This window comes from Psammomys obesus, unplaced genomic scaffold (genome assembly GCF_907164565.1).
Source record: "Psammomys obesus unplaced genomic scaffold, mPsaObe1.curated_primary_1811, whole genome shotgun sequence".
Taxonomy (NCBI): domain Eukaryota; kingdom Metazoa; phylum Chordata; class Mammalia; order Rodentia; family Muridae; genus Psammomys; species Psammomys obesus.
Genome location: NW_026596131.1, coordinates 13,380,831 through 13,404,536, shown reverse-complemented (window position 1 = coordinate 13,404,536; position 23,706 = coordinate 13,380,831). Strand labels below are relative to the sequence as shown.

The 23,706-nt window shown below is 52.2% G+C and overlaps 1 protein-coding gene across 1 annotated transcript in view; it reads left to right on the top strand.

Moving 5' to 3' along the window:
* Timp2 (TIMP metallopeptidase inhibitor 2) overlaps nt 1–23,268 on the top strand; it is a 45,495-nt gene extending 22,227 nt beyond the window's left edge. The window contains exons 2-5 of the mRNA XM_055592257.1: nt 10,910–11,010; nt 13,155–13,263; nt 18,640–18,764; nt 20,530–23,268. Coding sequence (XP_055448232.1) covers nt 10,910–11,010; nt 13,155–13,263; nt 18,640–18,764; nt 20,530–20,727 — 533 coding nt within the window. The 3' untranslated portion in view covers nt 20,728–23,268. The remainder of the gene's footprint in view (nt 1–10,909; nt 11,011–13,154; nt 13,264–18,639; nt 18,765–20,529) is intronic.
* Nucleotides 23,269–23,706: the final 438 nt, after the last annotated feature.

Genomic DNA, 23,706 nt, shown 5'->3' with positions numbered 1-23,706 from the left:
GAACCTTTACTGGTAGGGGGCAGGCAAGCCCAACCCTGCTGGGTGACTCCATCTGGAGCCAGTGCTGATGTGGGGTGTCTGTGGGAGAGGAGAGACCTGGGTGTTGAGTTCCCTGATCGTAGCTTTTCAGACTCTGAACCAGCAGCTCCCTGGCTGTGGGAAACACATGCCGGTTAGGTGGGGATCAACAGACTTTCTCTGCAGGGCGTAGAGGGTGAATGCCCTCGCTTGGCCAGCCAGCGTCTGGCCACCACCCAACTCTCCTTCTGCGGCCTCAGAGCAGCTGTGGAAGGGCTAGGCTGTGGCCTAGAGGAGGCGCGTAGAATGTTCCATAGGGTGCATGAGACCCCACGTTCAATCTCCAACACTACAATGGCAGTTGGGGGTAGCGGTGGGGTGGGGTGGGGTGTACCACAGAGGATGTACCCATGAGTGGGCATGGCCAAGAACGACGAGACTTGACTGCCTGAGGCAGTGGCTGCTGGCTACGGCTCCTCATTAGTTTCTGAGCCTTTTCTCATCTCTCCCCTCCCTCCCATCTTACTTTCACTGCCTTCTTCCAGATACCTTGATCGATCATATTTGATGGTGATGCATTAGTAATATAGGTCTATAAATGGCCATAGTTAACTCTTATGCGTATTTTGTAGATAATATGAACAGCTTTAAGTATGCCAGCCAAATCCATTACCCTAGGGGAAAGAGAGCTAAAAACAGGACCTCTGCTGTGTATTGATTTTCATAAACCCCTGTTTCCTCCTCAGACACACACCTGCCGAACCCTTCAGCACATAGTTGTGCACTGAACATGGTTGGTCATGGGTGGGTTTCCTTGGGGTTGAAGCTCCTCTTCCCTGCTGTGGTCTCAGCCTCCTGACATTCAGCCACAAACCCAGAGCCTGTGCTCACTCGTGTTCACCTTGGCATGATGTTTCCATGGGGCTTTCAAAGCCCACCTTCCAGGATCCCAGCCGTGTCTGTGACTCTTTCTGAAAAGAGAGTTATGCAGCCAGTGCCTTTGGATCAGGGGGTCTGGTGCCGAGAAGAGTTTTCACAGTCTAACCCCAGCTTTGGCACCAGCTCTTGTTTAAAACGCTTTTGGAAGCTGCAAATGAAAACGTGCAGCTGGGACGTAGGTGGGAGGGCTCCGTTTACCACCCCTCCGCTTCCCATTTGCACCATTTCTCCTGAAAGAGATCCATCTGCTTTTCTGATATTTTTCATTTATACCAGGTGTCAAACCCTGTCCCTGACCCTATCCGTAACTGTCCCAGGAGGTAGGCAGTGAACAGGCACTCGAGGGCTGTAGAAGATGCAGCAGTGAGGAGCCCGTGTGAGGAGGGTTGCCAAGGGGCTCGGCCAACAGCAAGATGAGACATTGGCCCTGTGGATGGTTCTCCGGGCACCCTGGGCCCGGAGAGCTCATACTACCATGCCACTCATTTGGCTGGACCCTAATAGCATCCCACGGGGGTTTGAGATTTGCCTCCTATTTCTCAGTCACCAGACCCTGTCCCTTCTCGGTGCCTGCCTGTCAGTCGATGCTCAGGGCTGCATGACATGGGACCCCTGCAGTGTCACCTCTGTCCAGGAGAATTGAGTGGGTGCGGCACCCCTTGGCCTAACCCTGTGGTCACAGTTGGACCTCATGTGGCATAACTGGGCCTCCTGACTTAGTTGGAAGCCACAGCCCGCCGAGCTGACACATCTTCCCAGAGCACACTGTTTTTGTTTCCATTTACAAAGATGGTATTTGTGGCCCATGCTCTGAGCAAGAAGTCGCTCCTTCTTGGCTACACTGAGCTAAAAGCAGGTGTAGGGATGGGCACTAAGTCATGATGGAGGATGACTCATGTCTGCCCAGACAGTAGCACCTACACTTCCCTTGGCAGCAAGGGTAAGGACACACCCTGCCCTCTCCCACCTGTCTTAGAGAAGGGGATGGGCTAGCCCTGACCCAGGCCAGTGGTGTAGGTAGTAAATCCAATCCCTAAGAGCTCCTCCCCCCTAAAAAAATGGCTTCCCAATGATGCCCTCAGGAAATGTCATGGCTGCCTTCCCGTCTCATCCTCAGAGGTTCAGGAGTTTGTGTAGACTCTGTTTTCACTTTCTTGGTTACACTGAGACACCTGAGTGGCAATGCAGAGGCCTTGGGTGTAACCTGGAGCCTCCTAGGTCCCTGCACTCTTCTCAACTATCAGCCTCCACAGAAGCCAGTGCACCATGGTGGGAAAAATAAAGGCTGTGCCACTCCAGGTGCCAAACAAGGGAGGGGTCAATGCTCTGACCTTCCCCAGTCCTGACACTCCACCACCTCCCTCATACCAGCCAACTCTGCCATCGGCGTCCACATTCTTGACACAAGTATTCGTAAGGGGACACTTTTGGTTCCTGCTGGCACTACTCAAATCCCTCCTGATGCATTGGTTACACAGCTTCTCCCTAGCTTCTGTTTCTGTGTCCACATGGTGTAGGGGGCAGAATTCCTGCTACATACTGGGTTGATCAGAATCCTGATCGTCAAGCTGCTTCCCATGTGTTTTCTCCGAAGCACCTGGACTCAGAAGACTCCCCAGGGCCAACCGCTCGGTGGGCAGCACTCTGCTGAAGAGGTTTGCAGGGCAACAGGAATATCACTGTTGGGGCGGAGAGCCCAGCAGGTGAGAGATCCAAGTGCAGCGAAACCCCTGCCTGCACTGCTCACTGTCACTCTGGCTAAGCCGGTCAGTTGTGCCCGTACTGATCCAGCCGGGGCATACCTGGTGCAGTCACCAAGCTGCCTACCCGTGTGCATAGCCAGCACACATGGCAACAGTGCACAGGCTAACAGCAGCCTCCAGGGTCACATACCTGTGAGGGGATGGTGTTGAAAGGGGCATGATGTTGGGAGTGGGGGCAGGAACCTTCTTTAACCTTTCCTGTCCCTCCAACAAGTAGAAAATGGCAAGAGGTCAGTTCAGACCTCTGGGACCAGATGGGCCGGCCTCTAGCCAGTCTTCAGAGGATCCAGACTGGGACAGCTGTAGGTCCTGAACTGTCTGGCTGGAGACTTGAGGACTGTCCTGAATGTCCTTCCACACTCCATGTCTTGAGGAAGGGGCTGTACTGAAGAGGGGCTAGGGCATAGGAGCCGGCAACTTGCTGTGTCCCTTCAAACATGGTATGTGGACGCTGCTCACAGCCTTCGTGTCCCCTCTTGTGGACCAGAGGCTGTCAGTGCTGAGCAGACACCTAGGGTCCAGACACTCTGGGTTTGTTCCTGGAAACCAGTATGAAGAAAGATGACCTCCTGCTGTCTGTCCACAGCAGCAGCAGCAGCAGCAACAGGGGAGTTGGAGGAGATCCTGTCTGCCTGTTGTCATGTGTCTCAGCCCCTTCCTCAGTGCTGTGCGAACAGGGGTTGGCAGAGTCCTCCTGGGGACCTCTCTAGGCTTTCTCTGCCTCCTGCCCTGCCCTGCCCTGCCCTGCTACTGCCCAGCTTGCCTGGCTTCAGGATTTATTGGGCTGAGCTTGGCTCCACTGAGGCCCTCCGCTTCTTGGCGGAGAAATTGCCGAGCAGCCACCTCCTCCACAAAGCCACACTGTTCTCAGCAAACCCTCCCAGGAGCGGGACGCATGTTTTTCAAATGATTCAGCAGCACGTGAATGGGAAGGGCCGCACTTAAGGCCCTGACATGAGATCCTGCTGGCCCACAGCTGGAGAGGAAGGGTGGTAGGGCGTGGGCTTGGCTCCACCAGGCCTAGAAGGATAGAGCTGGGGTCCTGGCGGGCACGAGGCAGCTGGAGGGTTGGGCCAAGACTGCTGCAGCTTTCTTCTGCTCATGTAGATGTGCCATCGCCCTCCCCACGAAGTGCCAAAGCAATGGGCAGGAAATGGAGATGGGAAAGCTGGTCTCCATGGAGACGGGCATCTAGCGGACAGCCGCCCTCCTATGCTTGTGAGCACACTAGAATCTGAGCGGTGGGCAGGGAGCCTGCTGCTAGGCAGGCCTGGCACATTCCCAGGCACCAGTCCACTGTGTGGCCCACAGCTGAATGCTGTGCAGTCCCCTGGTCAGAGCCTTGGAACCCCCTCCCCCTCCCATCCTCACCCCCAGCCACACCCATCCACTCGCCTTGGCCTGAGCTGTTATAGATGAGTAGGTTTTGACCTCATCCTGAGTAGGCTCAGCCCTACCCCAAGGCCAAGGCCCTGTTTGGTTTCACACTCCCTGAAAAGCCCAGTTGCTGCCTATGAGGGAATAGGTCATCAGATTTGGGGGTGTCTGTGGGAGGGGCAGGTCTCACCTGCTGATACAGGGAGGTAGCACTGAATCCTGCTTCCCAGCTCTGGACTGTTTCTAATTACTGAATGACAGCCCCCTTTTCCTTTTTAGGGAAGTGAGAGAAAAATAATTTGGAGGAGGTCTTTTCCACTAACTAGGGTGGCTGGGTATGGAGGGGACAAGACGAGGCAGAGCTCAGTAGACCATCTCAATGACCGACAGAGGGTACTTTGAGGTGGCAGAAGCAGAAAGGGTAGTCACCATGAGGCCAGAGACATCAGGTAGAGCTGGAGTCCTGGGAACCTGAGGCCAAACCTGCCTCATCCTGCTTTCATCCCTTGGGACATCCTGGCTGCTCACCCATGCCTGTATCCCTGAAGGCTGAAGTGTGTGGCCTCAAGACCTGGGAACAAGAGCAGGTCTTAGGGCCCCAGAGCAAACCCCCTCTGTTGGTCAGCATCCACCATTCCCGGTGGCTCCTCCAGCCAGTGAGGTCAGCTGTTGTAAGGAACAAGGGAGGTCCGTCAAGGGGTCTTTCCCATGCCCTCTACAGACCTGCTCAGGTCCCAGAGCTCTCCACAGACAGCACCTGATGGCAGTTGTTGTGGGACAAAGCCAGGAACCATGTGGCTGGTCTTATATCCCCAGCAGAGGCTGTAGAATTGGGACACTGGGGTACACCTTCTTCCCTGACTGTTCAGAGTTAAAGACAAATTAATTCAGGTTCAAAGGTCAGGCAGCCTTTGTCATGTGAGCACATATGGGTACCATGATGTCCACTCTAAAGGGACAAGAGACTGACCCCAAGTGGCAGCCACAGGGTCTAGCTGTGGGTGGGATTGGAAATGAGGGCGTAAATGAGAATTGAAGGTAGAGCTGAATTGAGGGTATGAGTGAGAAGGCCATGGCACAGTGTTTTCCCGGGAGCTTAATAAAGAGACTTTATGACCCCCTACCCCTGACAGACTGGAGAAGACCATCAGAGACTCCCAGGCTGGGTTTACTCTGGAGAGCATATATTTCTTTTATGGTCCCTCTGAACTGGTTGGCATGAACTCTGCCAAGAAAAAAGAAATGGAGCAGCTGACCTCAAGAGGACATTTGCAGGGGGGCCTAAAGTTACTACATTTGCATCTCTGGGACGAGGGGGGGTCTTTCTGTGGGAGATCCCCCCTACCTTGATGCCAGTGGCCTTGAGACAGCGTGTCTCTGTTTTCAGTTGACCCCAGTCTAGCTGCAGCACCAGGGAGTCCCCCAACCCTGAGTGATTCGAGCTGGCAGGGTCTCAGCAGACACAGAGCGAGGCTACCGTTCCCTCTCCCAGCTCTGAGGAGGAGGAAGCGCCCTGAACTAGCTTTCCATGTTTTCTGTGGGACCGTGCTAGCCTCATGTCACAGCAGATCCCTGACAGGTAGGGCGGCCTGGCTGTGACCCTCTGGTGATGCTGAGTAGATCTTTTCAGCCTCAGAAGACGGGTTTTGAGACCTCCAGGTTCAGTTGTGCTCGGTATGGGAAGCCCAAACCAAAGAGAGGGTGCGAAGCGGGAGCCGTCCGTAGGATGTAAATATTCATGTGGCGTGTGGAATTGTCCCGATAACAGGTCAGTGCACAGCAAGGAAAACTCTTGCAGGCAGCCTTCCTTCACCTTATGACCCTTCGGTGGCCTGTGGGTGTGGTGCGGTTTCCTACAATGTTGTTATGGATACTAGAAAATTCAAAAGTTGTTGGCAAGCAGGGTGTGATGGCGCGCCTTTAATCCCACCCAGCACTTGGGAGGCAGAAGCAGGTGGAGCTTCTGTGAGTTCAAGGCTAGCCTAGTTTACATAGTGAGTTCCAGGGCAGCCAAAGCTCCGTAATGAGACCTCCTCTGTATACACGAGAATAAATGTTGGGTTCGTGAACGTGTCCTTAGGGCTCAGTGGACCATGTAATGGTGACCCCGGGGACAGACAGGTGGGAGGGAGAACTGTGGCTCTGTGTGCCATGGTTAGGATCTGTAGGGTGGGTGGAATGCTTCAGTGGCCTTTAACTGTGGCCGTGGCCCCCAGAGTTTCTAGCAGTCCCCTCACAGCGAGGATGGTAGCAGGACAGCACAGCCTCTGTTGGCTTCCCTGGGCAGTTGTGATTCCATCTTCGGCTCATGATCAGTGACCTTGACCTTCCACCCACCTAGCTCTTCTCCATCCCCTTCTGGCTGGGTGCACTGGGATTGTTTCTGCAGGCTCCTCTAGGGGGAAGTGACATCATGGTGTCCTCAGCTAGAGGGATGGGGGTAGGGGCTCTGCGGTTGTGTGTGCTTTGAATTAAGTCAGAGCTTGTGCATTCCAGTAGCATCTGGCAATGAATTCGTCGGCCAGTGCAGCGCTCTCAATGGCAAACCCAGATGTTGGGTTAGCTGAAGGAAAAGAGGAAGAAGCAAATTTTGAGCTGCAGGGGCCAGTGACAGTGGTTGGAGCAGAGAGAGCAGTCAAACAGTGCTCTCCTGCAGCCATGTCCAGCTCCTTGGGTAGGTAGCAGGACAGGGCTAGATGTGGCTGGTCCCGCATGGTGTCTGCCCCCGGCCTAGCATATAAGTATCCAGTCAACAGTCACCCATGCCTCGCTCAGGTTCCTTGAGCCTCTGCACTTTTCTGTCCTTCGAATGGCTCAGGAAGGCTGTCCATTCCTTGATGTGGTTTTCCTTTTTCTACTGCCCCAGAGGTCACCCCAGAGGTCACAGTGATGACCACTGCTGTGTGTAGGGGTTATACTTCTAGAAAATTGTCTAGTTCCTGTCCTTTCCTGTCTGTCTGCCTGCTGCCTAGAGCGGAGTATCCTGCCCCCCAGAGTGGGGCTGTGAAGGCTTTTACTGGCAAGCCCTCCCCATTCCCCTTCTCCCCCGACTGTTGTCACCAGGTAACAGGCACCAGTCTTGCAACGGGAACACTATGTGAGAGGAGTATCCATCCAGCTCTTAACCCAGATCTGTGGTCAGGGTCTCCCTGGCTAGCCAGAAACAGCCCAGTTGTCAGTGGAGATTCGGGCACCTCTGCCCCTCCCCATCTCTATAAACATCCCTGGCCTGCCTTCCCCCAAGGGAAGCATGTCCTGTCCTGAAAACATGTGTCTACTGCAGACTCTCAATTCATCCATCTCTTCTCTTCTGAAATTTTCAAAAAAGAAATTGTATAGCCCACGGCCCTAAGGCAAAGTGGGCACCCAGCCATTTGCTCTCCAGTCTTAGGTGCCCATTGGGTTGCCACAGGACCAGGGCCAGCGTCCCAGATCTTTGTCACATGGGAGTGGAGAAATCTGCGCTGTTCTCTCTGCCACACGTGCCCCTAGCACTCTACCCAGTCACTAACCCTCCCCGTCATCTTATGACACAGGTGGCATCTGTGTTAGATGTGAAGTCAAGTAGCCTTGGAGACCACAGTGGTCAAGCTCACCAGCACCTTTCACAGACACTTTCACCCCTGATTACTTCTCAGCCTCTTGGGCTCATGTCAGGGACTCGGGAAGTTGGAGGCATCCTCGGTGCTGTGGGAGAGTACGAGACCTTTTGGCTGTTTGGAAGTCACTGGGCTTATTTTCTGATTGCCAAGTGGGTGGTGCATTTATGGAACTTGCATTGTTTTGTGTTGAGGCATGGCCTCAAGTAGCCCAGGCTAGCCTCAAACTCTATAGTAGTTCAAGGGAATGCTAAGATTTCAAGCATGTGCCATGTCCAGTTGTATGTGGTGGCACTTGAGCTAAGGGCTTTGTGGATGCCACATAAACCCTCCACCGACTGAGCAACAGCCCCAGCCCTTGGCGAACACTTTGGAGCAGCAAGCATCGTGCAGGGTAGTGGGCGGCTTCTGAGAACATTCGTTAGACAGATAGAGTCGGGTCGCTCCTCTGGGTCCCCTGCCCTCTCTTGTCTCTGAATGCTGTACGGAGAGCAAACACTGGACAGTGTCTGCTTGTCATACTCACATATTTGCATAAGCGTGCAATGATGGTTGTATAGATTAATGTAGGCTGCCAGCCCGAGGCAGTCAGGGTCAGCCCAGTTCCCTCAGTAGATGTTTTCTGAGCCCCAGCTGTTTGGTGGCATAACCTCTACCCGTTAGGACCTCTCAGCAGACAGGTACACACGCGTTTGCAGCAGAATGTGTGGGAGAGCAGCCACTGCGGGAGGAAGACAGGAGAGGGCTGTTTCTGAAGGCGGAGAGCGGGAGGTGGCACCCTGGGTATGAGATTTTTTTCTGTTCTGAGGCAGGACACATCTGGGTATCCCAGCTCGTGGGAGCCAGGGAGCATGATAGATTAGGAAAAAGGATAGGCCAAATGCAGATGGTGTAGCCCTGGCTGTCCTGGAACTAGCTCTGTAACCAGGCTGGCCTCGAACTCGGAGATCTGCCTGCGCCTGCCTCCCAAGTGCTGGGATTAAAGGTCTGGACCACCTGGATGAAATTTTAAGTGAAGGTGTGTTTTGCAGGAAATGTTTATGGGAAGGTCCAGAACAGGAGAGAGAGCCTTCTGTTCTAGGGTGGCCTGCCAGGTATTTTTTCCCAGGTTGTGGCTGTTTGAAGTGAGGTTTAGGTTGGGGAAACAGGAACTCATGGCCAGGCCAGCAGTGACTCAGATGCACAGAAGGACCCAAGGACCTCAGAGCAGGGTGGGGCCTGGGCTGCGGTGTGGGACAGTGGGGAGGGAGCTGGAGTGCGCTGGGGTCTGAGGAGCAGATGGCACTCCCACGTGCCCAGACCTCCCTGCCTCTGTGGGAAACAGTCCTGGCCAGAAGTTTCCAAGACTCAAGCCGACCGCTGGAGACTCTGAGCCGGCACTGTCTGCTCCTTGTCTCTGTCTATCGCGTGTGCGCAGTGACAGAGGCTCGCCCAGAGTGACCCCACTGTCGTTTGAAGGGCAAAGCTTTTAAAGCCATTAAAACAGGCCCCGACCCAGGTAATAACCTCAAAGTAAAGGAGGGACCCTGCCCATGCCAGGATCTGCTGATCCTCGGAGGAAGAGTTTCCAGGGAGGGACCAGGGACTTAATTCCTAATAGAAAAGTCCTATTAGACATGACCAGGCTTCAGAACTGGAACTTTCCTGGGCTTTCTCTCCCCACCATTTCCATGCCTGTCACCTGGGATGCAGTTCGGGCAGGACCTGCTTCCTTGCCATCTGTGTCTAAGGTTCTTCCGGCCACACCAGCATTAGTAACCAGATCCATAGCCTGCAGAGTGTGCCGCCCAACTCCACGCCTGTCACACCTCTCGTACAATAAGCGTTACAGAAAGCCACGTGTGGGCGCACTCACTAGTAATCCCAGCACTGGGAAGAAGACAGGAGGAACCCAGAGGCTTGCTGGCCAGCCAGGCAGGCCTACCGAGTGAGCTCTGGGCCAGTGAGAGACCCTGTCTTAAAAAGCAAGGCGGAGAGCCAGCAAGATACCTCTGTGTGTAAAGGTGCTGCCTGCAAAGCCTGCTGAGTTCTGTCCCTGGGACCACACGGTGGGGAGAGAATGGACTCCCACAAGCTGTCCTCTGACTTTGATGTATTGCCTGCAGCATGCAAACCCTGCCCACCCCCAATAAATAAAAATGTAAAAGAAAAATCACCTCCCCCCAAAAGGCAGATGTCACCTGAGAAATGAAGTTGACCTCTGACCATCACATGCAAGTCCAGTCGGATATTCTACATGGAAACTTCTTTTTTGTTTTGCTAGGGAGGGAACCTAGGCCCTCTTGCATGCTAGGTAGGTGCTCTGCCCTGAGCTGTACCCCCAGGGCACTCCCCAGATCTGGATAAACCAGGCTCCTTTCAGGTAGATGACTGCCCAGTTTCTCTAGCTCCCGAAGTCTTTTGAGGATGAAGTGATGGAATGCCAAAGCCCTTCACTGCTCATCACCAGCACTACCTGAAGGAGCAGGATTGCATGCCAGGCTGTTTGCCACCACTAAGTTTCTCTGAGTTGTTTCTCTGGCCACCATAAGTAGGAAGAATCAGCCCCGAGGCCACAGCCTGCCGCTCGCAGCCTGCTAGGGGAGGACTCCAAGCCTCTGCATTTGTCTGAGTCAGCACAGGATCCATTTGGGGACTTGGTTTTGGTTTTGGTTGGTCTGTTTTATTTGAGACAAGGTCTCACTTTATAGGCCTTGCTGACCTGGAACTCCCTATGTAAACCAGGCTTGCCTTGAACTCACAGAGATCCACTTGCCTCTGAGCCCCGCCAAATGCTGGAGTTAAAGGCATGTGTCACAACAGCTTTTTGGTTTTCAGTTCTGTCTTTTGAGACAAGATCTCATTAGACCAGGCTGGCCCTCCTGACTCTACCTCCTAAGGGCTGGTAAGTGTGTATCACCGTGCCTGGTTTTATATGGTGTTCGGTGCTAGAGAATGAACACAGGCCTTGTGCAGTCCAGGCTAGCACGTACTGACTGAGCCATATCCCAGGCATAGTGAAGAGCTCTTGCTGACAACCCCATCACGACAAGCAGAGGGCTTCCTCTCCTTGCTGTGCCAGGCCAGGAGTCCTCTGCCCCCCTCCCCTCCGCCAGGTTACAGCAGGTATGCACTAGGCTCCCTTCTCCCAGCACCCCCCACACACACACAGGGCAGAGCCTGGATCCTGGCCCCTGGGGGTTCTGCTCACATGTGTCTCTCTTTGTTTTGCAGTGATCAGGGCCAAAGCAGTGAGCGAGAAGGAGGTGGACTCCGGGAATGACATCTATGGCAACCCCATCAAGAGGATTCAGTATGAGATCAAGCAGATAAAGGTGGGCTCTGAATGCACGGGGAAGCAGGGCTGGGCCCCAGAACCCCACTCAGTCACCCCTAGGCCAGAAAGCCGAGTGGCAGGCACAAACAAGTCCAGTTCTCGAACATGAGAAGCCCAGCAGAAATTTTAAGATCTCGATTGTCTTAATCACTGTCCTCTGTTGTGAAGAGACACCAGGACCAAGGCAACTCTTGTAAAAGAAAGTATTTACAGTTTCAGGGGTTTAGTCCATGATCGTTGTGGTGGAAAGCAGACAACTGTGGCACTGAGGCAGTAGCTGAGAGTGCTACATCCCTGTGCACAGGCAGCAGGCAGAGGGAGAGAGACATTGGGCCTAGCATGGGCTTTTGAAACCTCAAAGATCACCCCTACTGACACACCCCTTCTGACAAGTCCACACCTCCTAATCCTTCCCAAACAGTTCCACCAGCTGGGGACCAGGGATTTAAATACCTGAGTCTATGGGACCATTTTCATTCAAACCAGCACACTTTAAGAGGCTTAGTCTGACCGGTAGGGGTGGTCATTGGTCGCTTTCCTGACTGTCTGGGCCACTTACTGAGGAGCTGTCCCCTCCGATGGACAGAACTGAGGTCAGAGAGACTGCAGATGGCAACCAGGATGGCTGTGGCAGTGTCTGCTTTTGTTTTCAGAGTACTTTCCACATCAGGACAGATGGGAAGAAGCTCACATTTGGGTGGGGAGGGGGAGGGGTTAAGGGAGAGACTGGGGGTGTGGCTCAATTGGTAGAATGCTCACCTAGCCTGCTTTGAAGTTCTGAGTTCCATCCCCCGGCATTGCAAAACTGGGTGCGGTGGTGCACGCCTGCCGTGATGGTTGACGTTTCTGACTTGTTGTTCAAACAGAGACAGCTGGTTCCTCCAGCATTAGGGACAGCTTTGACACACCGTAGTGGTTGTGTCACCTCAAAAGGATGACCAGCCTCTCAACGCCAAAGCCTCTTTATGAGGCAGAGAAGCAGGTAGCCTTTCATAACATCCTCATTGCTTAATGCCCAGGAAGTCACTCTGGCCCCTTGGAGTGGCCTCATTTGAGACGCATGAGGAGACTGTCACTCTTGTAACGTTTCTTCCTGAGGGTTAGGGAAGCTCCCCAAAGCCACTTTGTCTTGACATTTTCATTCTCTAGGAGGGGGACGGGAGACCGAGGGCTCCGTGGTTAAGGGGGCTTGCTGCTCTTCCAGAGTCTAGGTCCTAGCACCCATGTCAGACAGCTGGCAGGATGGCTGCAGCGTCCTCTTCTGGCTTCCCAGGGCACCTACACACACATGGCAGCAGATACACAGACACATGTGAATAGAAATAAGAATTAATCTGTAAAACCAAAGGAAGGAAAAAGGAAGAGAGAAAGGAGGAAAGAAGGGAGGAAAAGACACAAGAAAAGTCTCTTTCTGGAGAGTTGGGATAGGTAGGAGTAAAAGAGGAAAAAGTGTGGGAACCCCCCCACACACACACACACTCAGGTGCTGGGAACCGTCTTCCTCAGTGGGACGCAGGTGTATCTTGAAGAGCTGAAGTGGGTAAGGCATTGAGAAGCCAAGCCCTCCCGTGACGCCGTGGTTCTGTTCTGGCTCCAGGGACCATCTTTCCTGCCTTCGTTGTCATGGGTAGCCAGTGCTTCGCCCAAATCTCTGGAAATAAACACGGTGGTGTAGTACAAGCCTGTAAAGCCACCTCCCTGGCTGAGACGGGGGAGTGGAGAATTCGAGGCCTAGCCCTGGCTACAAAGTGAGAGTTTAGTCTCGGGGGGAAAATTCTGGAAGTAGAGCTGGGGTGTAAATTATTGGGCTCAAGGCCCCAGGTTTAATCCAGAAATGGGGGAGAGGGAGGGGGGAAAAGAAGATTAAAAGAAAAATCCACAGCAAATAAATTAACCCAGTTCCTGGGAACAGACAAAGATGTGTGACCCACTCAGGAGTGCCCTGCCCTCAGCGGCAGAGCCACCCAGAACACCTTCAGAAAAGCAGAGGCGGCTTGTGAATCCGTGTGGCATTCCCGTTTAGCCCTCTGTGCACCGCCGGGGGTGAGGGGCACGCCTGGGTGCAGCCGGGCATCCCTGTTCCCGTCATGCTCTGGTTGGGAGCCATACCTCTGCTTACACCTGCCCTCCTGTGTTTTGCAGATGTTCAAAGGACCTGACAAAGACATCGAGTTTATTTACACGGCCCCCTCCTCAGCAGTGTGTGGGGTCTCGCTGGATGTCGGCGGGAAGAAGGAGTATCTGATCGCAGGTGTGTGGGAGCTCAGCCTTGCCCCTGGGTGCTGGATCCTGGTTCCCCAGCACAAGCTAGGAATTCCTGGTCCCTAAGGAACAAGCTTTCCACACTGCCCTCTAGGGGCGAACCGGCCAAATTGCACTGAGCCAGGGACTGCTGATAGCCCTTGTCCTCTAGGGAAGTGACCTTTGTCTTGCTAGTACCTACCAGAGCCACCCGCCAGGTCCTCGCCTGTACAGCCGCTGTCTGTGTTAAAGCCCTCTCCAGCAGCCACGTTCCTGGGAAGGCCAGCAGCAGGTCCTTCCCTGGGCACTGGCTGGGAGATAGGGGACCTCCCTTCCTCCACAGAGATTGCACAGATCCTCGGCCTTGCCGTTAGAGGAATGTTTCCCTGATGCGATCCCCCAGTGCAGATTTGGGTTTGCCTTGGGCACAGTGATTGGCATGGGCTCCACTTGCAGCACCCGGCAAGAGCCAGCGGTCATGGGCTGATTGGTATTATATTGGCAGCTTAAAAGCAGCCAGAGTAGGGGCGTTTCCGGCACAGAAATCCTTAGCTACTGCAGAGAGAGCCTTTTTCTCCTGGGAGAGCCGGTAGATCGCCCTGCAGCACCCCTGCTGGCTCTACCCAGCCTTTAAAACAGGATTTATGTCTGTGTATATGGCTGCTTTGCTTCCCTACCCCCCGGGATTCTCTGCAGCCAGGTGCCCAGGCTGTGCCCAGGCCAAGTCAAGGAGCATCTAGGGCTGGAGCCCCCCCACCCAGGGGAATCCATGTGTGATCCCAGCTAAGAGCCCATTTCTAACCAGAACCTTCCCTGATGTCATGTCATATCTGAAACTGAAGCCCGAAGGCTTTCGTGGTGAAGGGGAATTAATCACACCTTTGCTTATTTCACTTATACGTGCCTAGACGCATGCCTGTGGTGGCATAGGAGTGGCAGGGGTGGACAACTTGAGGGTGTTGGCATCCACTGTCTACGCTGCAGGTCTCAGGGGCTGAACCCAGGTCGACATGTTTAGTAGCAAGTGTTCTTACACACTGAGCTCTCTCATTGGCCCAGTGGAGGGAATGAAAGATGCCAAGAAGTCTCCATGCTTTGGACACGGAGAACAAACTAGTATAGTGAAAAGGCAGCAGGTGTGCCGTGTGCCCAGGTGTGACCTCTGCAAACACACCTGCTTGGGTTTGAACTGGTGGCCAGCACCTGACAAGCCAGCACCCTCGGCCCAGTGGCCTGAGTCATCATTGCCTCCCTGACCTGTAGTGGACGCTTGTTGTCACGTGGAAGTGAGAGATGGCCGAGACCCTGGGCACCTTTACCAGGGCCTATGCCACAGTCATGAATCATTGTGTTTCATAAGGGCAAGGTTGCAGGCATCTGTGTGTCACGCTGAATGAAAGCCTGCAAGTTAGTTAGGTAGTGTCCCAGTTGTGAACAGGTTAGCCACGCAGCAGGACAAGGATGAAGAGTCTGCAGAGGACCTCAGTTGGAAGCCACCCTCAGGCCAGGTGTGCTGGCGCATGCCTGTAATCCCAGCACAAGCAGGCAGATCTCTGAGAGTTCAAGGCCAGCCTGGTCTACAGAGCGAGTTCCAGGACACCAGGGCTACACAGAGGAACCCTGTCAAAGAAAAGAAAAAGAAAGCCACTCTGTGGGGCTGGGGAGATAGTCCCCTGGCAGAGGGCTGAAGTTCAATCCTCAGGACCCCCATGAATTGAGAGATCCCAAATTGAGAGAGGTCTCTCAGTGAGAGACCGGGTCTCAAAAAAGAAGATGGTGAGCAATTAGAGAACACGGCCAACATGGACATCCAGCCTACTCGCACACACACACTGTATACACAAACACATATGAACATGTACACATGCACACAAACACACACCGCACACTCATGCAGCACATGTACACACACACACACACACACACACACACACACAGCCATTCTTAGACTGTTTGCAGGTGGCAGTGTGCTGCTTAGGACAACCAGAGATGTTTTTCTCTTGCCTCTGTTGGTCTCTCCCCATGAGGACAACGCAGTGGTGATTCTGCCTGCCTATTGGTCAGCTGCTCTGCCTCCCAGGGCACCAACTCATTGTCAACTTGCAAGGGCCACCCAGGCATGAGGTATACCGTACCAAAAAAAAAATCTCTCTGATCGTTCTCTTTTGGGGCTTGGTCAGGTAACTCCATATTGGACCTATCTTTATTTCCCAAGGCCCATGTTTCCTGTTCTTAGAGCCAGGATAGGCCCTTTAACCAGGACCTCGCCAGAACTCACCAGGCCCAGCAAACCGGCCAGCTATGGACGCCTCTTCCTCCCAGGCTGGTGTTTGAGCTTCCCACATGGACTTGTACAGGGTTTTCCCTGTGATTTTTTTTCATGTTTCTCTCTCCTGAAAGGAAAGGTCAACATTTTAATTAATTCCTGTTCTTCTGTCCCCGAGACTCATGCTTTGCCTTTTTCCAAGTTGGAATGTTGCAACAGACCATTGTGCCATGTGAGCCCAGCCAAGTGTGATTCTGCTAAAGGGACCTCTTTTTTTATTGGTGTTCACTGATTATACAAATAGTTACGGGCCTTCAAGATGGCTCAGCTGGTAAGGGCACTTGCCAAAGAAGCCTAGTGACGTGAGTTCAACGCTCAAGCCGGTGTGAAGAGAAGACAGTACAAGGTTGTTCACTGTCTTCCACGTGTACTCTGGTGTGTGGGAGTGCTCATATACATGTACACATCATACACACAGTGACTATTTAAAAAAGAGTCCCTGTGACAGCGATGGCTCAGCCATTAAGAGCGATTGCTGTGCAACCGTGAGGATCTGAGTTCAGATCCCAGCACCCGTGTAAAAATCCAGGCATGCCGTCACATGTGGACGGGTGTGGCAGCTGCAGATGAGGGAGTGGGGAGCCCTGTCCCTTCGTTGTTACACTCATAAATTTTCTTCACTGAGAGTTAATTTAGTTTCATTTGTGTTGTGATAAAATGCCCTAACAAACGCGGGTGTGGTACGTTGTAATAATTTTTAAAATGCCTGTTATTAGCCCTGTGATTATCACAGTGGTATTATCTAACCCGCTATCACAAATAATAAGACACAGACACCTGTTAGGTTTTATAATCGCCTTATTTACCTTAGGCCAAGCAGCTATTCCTACCTACGTTGTCTGAATCATCTTGCCATCCATCTCCCACCCCCCATCCAATGCCATCCCCTTTACCATCCTATCTTCCATCCATAATCTTATAAATATTTGCTTTTATTCTTCTTTTGGGCCTTTTCATGCCATTATTGGAGTCCTTCCTCCCAACCCCATGTGGTTTCTTCTCCAGGCTAACCCCTCCTGGCATCCTCATTCTTTCTGTCTTCCTCTCCATCTGTCTCTCATGATCCTCTCTGTTCTCCAAAGCTCGGGAACCTTAGCCATGCCTACCCCATCCTGCCCTGCCCAGGTTTAGGCTGTTTAATGACCCAATCAGGTGTAATGACTTAGGCAGGTTTACAAAATAAGAATAGGTATAAGCAAATCTTGAGGGTCGGGATTAGAACAACCCCCAACAGTGAGGGTGCACACCTTTAGTCCCAGCACTCAGGAGGCAGAGGCAGGCAGATCTATGTAAGTTTGAGGCCAGCCTGGTCTACCGAGTGAGTTTCAGAACAGCCAAGGCTACACAAAGAAACCCTCTCTGGAAAACAAACAAATCAACTTAGAGGAAGAAGGGTTTATTTTAACACATAGTTCCAGATCATAGTCTCTCAGTGAGGAGAAGTCAAGGCAGGAACTTGAAGCAACTAGTCAGGAGCAGAGAGGGAATAAATACATGCCTGCTCACCTGCTTGATTCGCTTATATAGCTCAGGACCCCTGTCTAGGGAATGGTGCCACCCACTACGGGCTGGGTCTTTCACCATGGGTTAATTAAGACAGTTCCCCACAGACATGTCCACCTGCCAACCCAGTACAGACAATCCTTCATTGAGACTGTCTGCCCAAGTGACTCTAGATTAGTTCAAATTGCAATTAAAACTAGCTACTATAAGCCTTTAATCCCAACATTCAGGAGGCAGAGGCAGGTGGGTCTCTCTGAGTTCAAAGCCAGCCTGGCCTACAAAATGAGTCCAGGACAGCCAGGGCTATACAGAGAAACCCTGTCTCAAACAAACAAACAAACAAACAAAAATGGGGGGGGGTTGTTGTTTTGGTATGAGTTCAGGAATAGCCACACACTGACCACTGAGCCACCAGACTCAGACTGATGGAAGTTTATTGAATGTTAAACAAAAGCTGACTGGTCAGGGCCATGATCTGGACTTGGGAGCCAGACAATGATGTTGCTCTGTTTCTAAGGCAGGTTTTTTATACAAAAGTAACCAGGTGTAGGAATTGGGGGCGGGGGGCAGCATTACATCATTTTGACTAGCTAAACGATTTTGTTCCAAGTGTATTATGTTATGTCTCAGTAGCCAGATAAAGCACTTTAAGCTGATTGGCTGGGATTTAGGGTAGGGGCGCTCCTGGGGCCTTTCCAGCTTTCTGGGAGTAAGAAACATAGCAGGATGTTTTGATCTTTAACTCAGGCAGAACATGCATTTATCATCTATTGTTTGATTCTAAGCAGCAAGTATTGAACTATTGAATTGTGTCCTGGTTTCAGGCACATAGGCCTGAGAGCTTGAACTTAATTTCACCTTATGATCAAAATGGAGACTTGGAGGCAAAATGGCTTCTGATAGACTAAAGGCTACAGCAGGTGTTAACAGAGGAGCCACAGTTATGCTAAGAACTAAAGTGGGTCTCTACGGAGGGGCTACGGAGTTTAAGGAGGCTACAGCAGTTTCACTTTATGTGCGTGAGAGAGAATGAGGATGAGCTGGGGGCGGTTTGCAGTGCCCACAGGAGCTAGGAAAGGGTGTCATCCCCTGAAGTTGGACTGGGAACTGAACTCTGGTTCTCTGGAAGAGCAGCCAGCGCTCTCAACCACTGGCAGTCTCTCCAGCCCCAAAATGAGTTATTTTAAAACTCAAAAGAGCTAGACAGTGGTGGTGCACACCTTTAATCCTAGCACTTGGGAGGCAGAGGCAGGCAGATCTCTGAGTTCAAGGTCAGCCTGGTCTACAAAGGGAATTTGAGGACAGCCAGGGCTACAAAGAGAAACCTTGTCTTCCTTTATTTTTTCCCAGAGCTGAGGACCGAACCCAGGGCCTTTCGCTTAGCTAGGCAAATGCTCTACCACTGAGCTAAATTCCCAACCCCTGAGAAACTCTGTCACAAAAAACAAAAGCAAACAAAGGAAAACCTCAGAGCAGTCCAACCATGGTGTTATCAGAGCTGTACGAAAATGCAGGAGGAGACCTGTCCCTCACACGAGACTATGACTCTCCCCACAGGAAAGGCAGAAGGAGATGGCAAGATGCACATTACACTCTGTGACTTCATTGTGCCCTGGGACACGCTGAGCACCACCCAGAAGAAGAGCCTGAACCACAGGTACCAGATGGGCTGCGAGTGCAAGGTGAGCAGCTTCTGTGTCCTAAGCACCACCCCAGCTCTGCCATCCCCCCCACACACACACCCACTTTGCCATCACCCCCACCCTGGCTCTGCCATCACCCCCCGACACACCCCTGCTTTGCCATCACAAGGTGTTCAGGCAAAAGACTGGGGGCGGGGTCACTCTCCAGCTCCTCAGGAGAGTGAGACCTAGCTTTGCAATGAACTCTGGGAAGGTCTTGGCTACAGAGCCTCTGGTCCCAGGTCCCCAGAGAACTGTGTGTTTTGTCCCTGACAGGGAAAATGTGGAAGATAAGGAGATGTGGAGTGAAACAAAGTGTCTAACTCAGTCCACGTGACTGGACGCTTCTAAGAAGGAAAGCTCCTTCTTAGGAACAGGAGATCTCTGTGGGGAGAACAGAGTCCTGGAGATATTTTCCTGCTGTGGACAGGTGTAAACATTGTGTGTCCAAGAGTGTAGGTGTAGTTCCCAACGTCCTAGACTTCCACGCATGCGTCTCCGTGAAAGTGGCATTGAGAATTCTGGGGGCATTTGCCTGTCACCTGAGAATCTGCCCAGAGGTGGGGCTAAGCAGAGTTGTAGACACACACATGCTTAGACGTGACCAAAAAGGGTGAGATCGATTCCCAGATTTGGGGGTTGTGTCAAGTGCGAGGCACTGCCTTGTCCATGGTCCCGATGCCTTTTCCCTCACCAGTGCAGGCTGCATCACTGGTTGGCCAGCGTCTGTCCCTTCCTGCTACCGGGAGTGAGTCTGGGACTGGGAGCTGCCAGGAGAGTTCTATCCAACGGGCCTGTGGTAGCTGATGCTTTTTTTTTTTTTTTTTTTTTTTTTTTTAATGGTGCCTCCTTCCCTTCTGGCTAGTGCTACCCATCAGTTGGTTACCAAAGATGTGATTCCAAGCACGGGTGTGCGGACAAATACATATCAAGCGTGTCTCCACTGTTCCTGGACCTTCAAAAGCAAATACCCATTGGGCGTGCTTATACACCACATTTGGGAAGCTGAGACAGGTGGATTACTGAGTTTGAAATCAACATGAACCGTAGAGTGAGTTCCTTGCCAGATGAGATCTTGTCTCAGAAAAAAAGAAAAAGTGGGCTGGGAAGTAGCTCGGTTGACAGGGTACTCGCAGGAACACATGAAACCTGGGTTGTCCCTAGCACACCTAAGCCAGGTGTGGCGGCACATTTCCGAAATCTCAGCATTTTGGGGGCGGGCACAGTCAGTCACAGGTTGTCCTCTGCTACACAGCAACTTCTAGGCCAGCGCAGGATACATGGGACTGACTCAAGAACAAACCAAAACCCAAGCTTCTTTCTTCATCTCCGTGTGGCTAGAGGTGGATGCTTGAAGCTCCACAATCTTCCGTCAAAAAGCCAGTGACCTGTTGACCTGACCAGATGCTTTATAACAAGCATGGGAATTCCAGTCTGTCTTCCAATGTAAGCCGCTTGTGGTGACAATACTTTCAGTAGGGCCTAAGCTGAAACTATCCCCTAAAAAAAAAAAAAAAAAAAAAAAAAGACCATGTGGCCCAAAGCAGAAGCGCAGCTGTCATACCAGGGTTAGGGAAGTAGGTAGGTACAGAGGCCATGGCATGCACATGCTTCCCCCGGGCCTGTTGTGTACGGGTACACGGGACTCAGCAGGACCAGTGTCCTTGAAGACCTTCAGTGGGTTGTGTTCTGGAGGAGTACCAGGTGCTCTTGGCCCTGCCTATTCCTTGCTCTGAACTAAACCTCCCTGCACGTTTCCCCCCAGATCACACGCTGTCCCATGATCCCATGCTACATCTCTTCCCCGGATGAGTGCCTCTGGATGGACTGGGTCACAGAGAAGAGCATCAACGGGCACCAGGCCAAGTTCTTTGCCTGCATCAAGAGAAGCGACGGCTCCTGTGCGTGGTACCGCGGGGCGGCACCCCCCAAGCAGGAGTTTCTTGACATCGAGGATCCGTAAGCGGGCTTGACAGAGCCCCTGTGGCCAACTGAAAAGCCTCTGAGGGTTTAGACTGGTCCAGCTCTGACATCCCTTCCTGGAAACAGCATGAATAAAACATCAATCATCCAAGTGGGTTCACGCTAGTGTGATTCTGCACCACCCCCCTATTTTCCCTAAACATAGTAGTGGGCCTGGAGGGACGGCACGGCAGGCCAGGGTCCTGTACCCCTCCCTCTGCCAGCCTGAGCACTGTGTGCCTCAGTCTTTGATCCTTGACATTGTCACGTACAGCAGACAGGTGGAATTTGAGGGTCCCCTAGCCCTGAGGGAGAGCCTGGGAATGTGCATTTTGCAGAAACTCTTGAAGGTTGTTGTAAGACTGTGTAGCCGGCCTACCAGGTCCTTTTCATCCTGAGAGGGACATGTCCCTCATTTTCTGCAGTGGCCACCCCTTGGCCCAAGATCTTGGGCCCTTGCAAGTGCCCCTGCTCCCCCTCCCCAATCTCTCCTGCACCTGGTATGGACTCCCAGCAGCGGGGACTCCCTTAGGTCCAAGGGTAGTCCTCCGGCCAGTTTTGTTTGTCTGGGAGTCTCAATCAGCCCCTTGAATCCACAGACTTCAGTGAATGGGAGCCCACCCTGAGCCATGTTTCTGGCTTCAGCCAAGTCATTTCTGCCCTCCCCTCCCCCGCCCCTACTCCTTCCTTGGTAGGGATCTGTGAGGTTTCATGCTAGGGGCAGGAATCTGTGGTGAGGGGTGTTTGGCTGTCCTTGTAGTCACTCCTAAACTTCTTACAGGCTTCAGGCGTCAGGGTTGAGCAGCAGGGCTCCCTGCTCTCTGTAGCATCACACCATGCCACTGTTGGGGTGCGGGCAGCATTCCCGTTTTTTGCACAAACTGAAGATGTAAAAGGCCAGTCCTTCTAGGCCCCAACAAAAAAGCTCTGGCGTGATCTCCCTGATAGACTGGCAGGCGCTGCTGCTTGTGGACTTGTGTAAGTGTTACTAAGCACAAGAATTCCCGGGGGTAGGGGAGACCAGGAGGCGGGCTCTCTTCTTGCCACGCCCCCAGGACGCTTGGCTTGCTTTTAGAGCCAGCTCATTTCCCTAAAGGTGAACACAAGGCCGAGAGGCAAGAGTACTCAGCTCCGCTTCTGTCTCTTAATGTCACTTTCAGCCCTTATAAGGAACTGGGGCACCTACTTGCTCCCTAAAAAAATTGATTTTCGGATGCCAACAGGATGGGGGTTAAGAAAGGCAGATTTTTGTCACTAACAGTATAGATAGTTGCTCTTCCTCCTACCTATGTCTTAAAAATAAGCTGTCCTGAGGACACACATGTATATTATCCAAACATACTCACATATGCTCACACACAGACTCTGAAGTCTGCTGCCTGTGAATGGTCCTTTTGTAAAATTCTTCCAGAAACCTCTCTCCTCCAACCTGCCCCTACCATCAGAAACCCCAAAGAAACTGTTAAGGATTGTCCGCCAGCCCCCCCCCCAACACTCCCTACCCACGTCCCCACACCAGGACCTGGCCAGCCCTAGGACGCCCAGGAATCAGTCTGCCCGCCTGAGGCCACTGTCATGGTGTGCAGTGATGTCGTCCTAGGATGCTGTCGTGGACCAGCCCACAGACGCTGCGGTCTACCCCACCCTGCCTGCTCGCTTCCTGTGCGGTGGTATCATATGTAACAATGCCCATTTCTGCTGACTTCTTGACATGTTCTGGTTTGTCTCTGCCGTTCGCTGTGAGCATTTTTGTGCTGTGTTTATGCCCTTGGTAGCATTAGACTTTGCACTTTTTTGAAAACAAAAATGTTTCAGCATCAAGGAAGCATTTGACCCAGAGTGGAAAGCATGGCATGGTAGCTGGCGTGGGACCGAGGAACCCTTCTAATCTTTCTTTGAGTTCTTTGAACATCTGTTTTTCCAGCCTCCTGTCTTTTGTGTCTGGTTCAAATTATTATGAAGGAAAGACTCGAAGTAGATTGGTTCTAAAAGGTGGCCTTTACGTTTCCTACTCGTGATGGTTGTCCTAGCGCACCAGGCGGATGAGAGGAAAGCAAACAAACTATTGGGACAAAGTGCCAGACGGCAGCTGAGCAGCGGCCACTCAAATGCCTTCGCAGCAAATCAGTTGCAATATATGGTTTAAGGTGTTGTTTAACTTCTGTTCTAAGCACTGGGCTTTCCTCCCTCTCTTCCCATCATGCCGGAAAATCGAGGTACTTCAGGTGACGTTTACATGTGGTTATTTCCAAATCTCTGCTTGATGCATATTAAGACATATCTGTGAGCTTGCTGCATAACTTAAAGCTTTGTTGGCATTGTTTCTGTTTGAACTGTTGGTTACTGGGGGGAAGCACCACATTCATGCTGGAATGTGAAGCCTGAGACTTACGCCCCCCAACACCCCATGCTGGCAACGCATGAGCTGTTGAAGGTCAACAAGCCGACTGCGCGTGTTTCTGATGCTTTGTATCAGTTTTTATTTTTATTTTTATGAGTGATTGCTCTGTCAATGGACAATAAAACGTATTATCAAAGAGAAGGTTGACTCTCCGAGTGGCTCTTTCTGTTTTAGCTGAGAGATGAGGGCCGGGCCCCTGCTGGCTAGAGGGAAGGGAGTCACAGAGGGAAATAGAGGTCAGAAGGCATTAGAGTTCTGAGCCACCATGTATGTTTTGAGAGCCAAACCTGGGCTCTCTGCAAGAGCAGCCGGTGCTCTTAACCGCTGAGCCGTCTCTTCAGCCCCTACTTGTGCTCTCTCTAATAACTGAGAGGAAGATTACTGCCCAATAAAAATCGCATTCAGCACGACTGACACAATGGCTCAGCTGGTGAAATAAAAGTGTTTGCTGCTGTGCAGGTAGAATTCTGGCTCTTGAGAAGCTGGGACATGAGAATCGTGAATTTGAGGGTAAGTTGGACTATATAACCAGACTGCCTCAAGAAAAAATAAAAGATGGTAAATTAAAATCTGAATTGA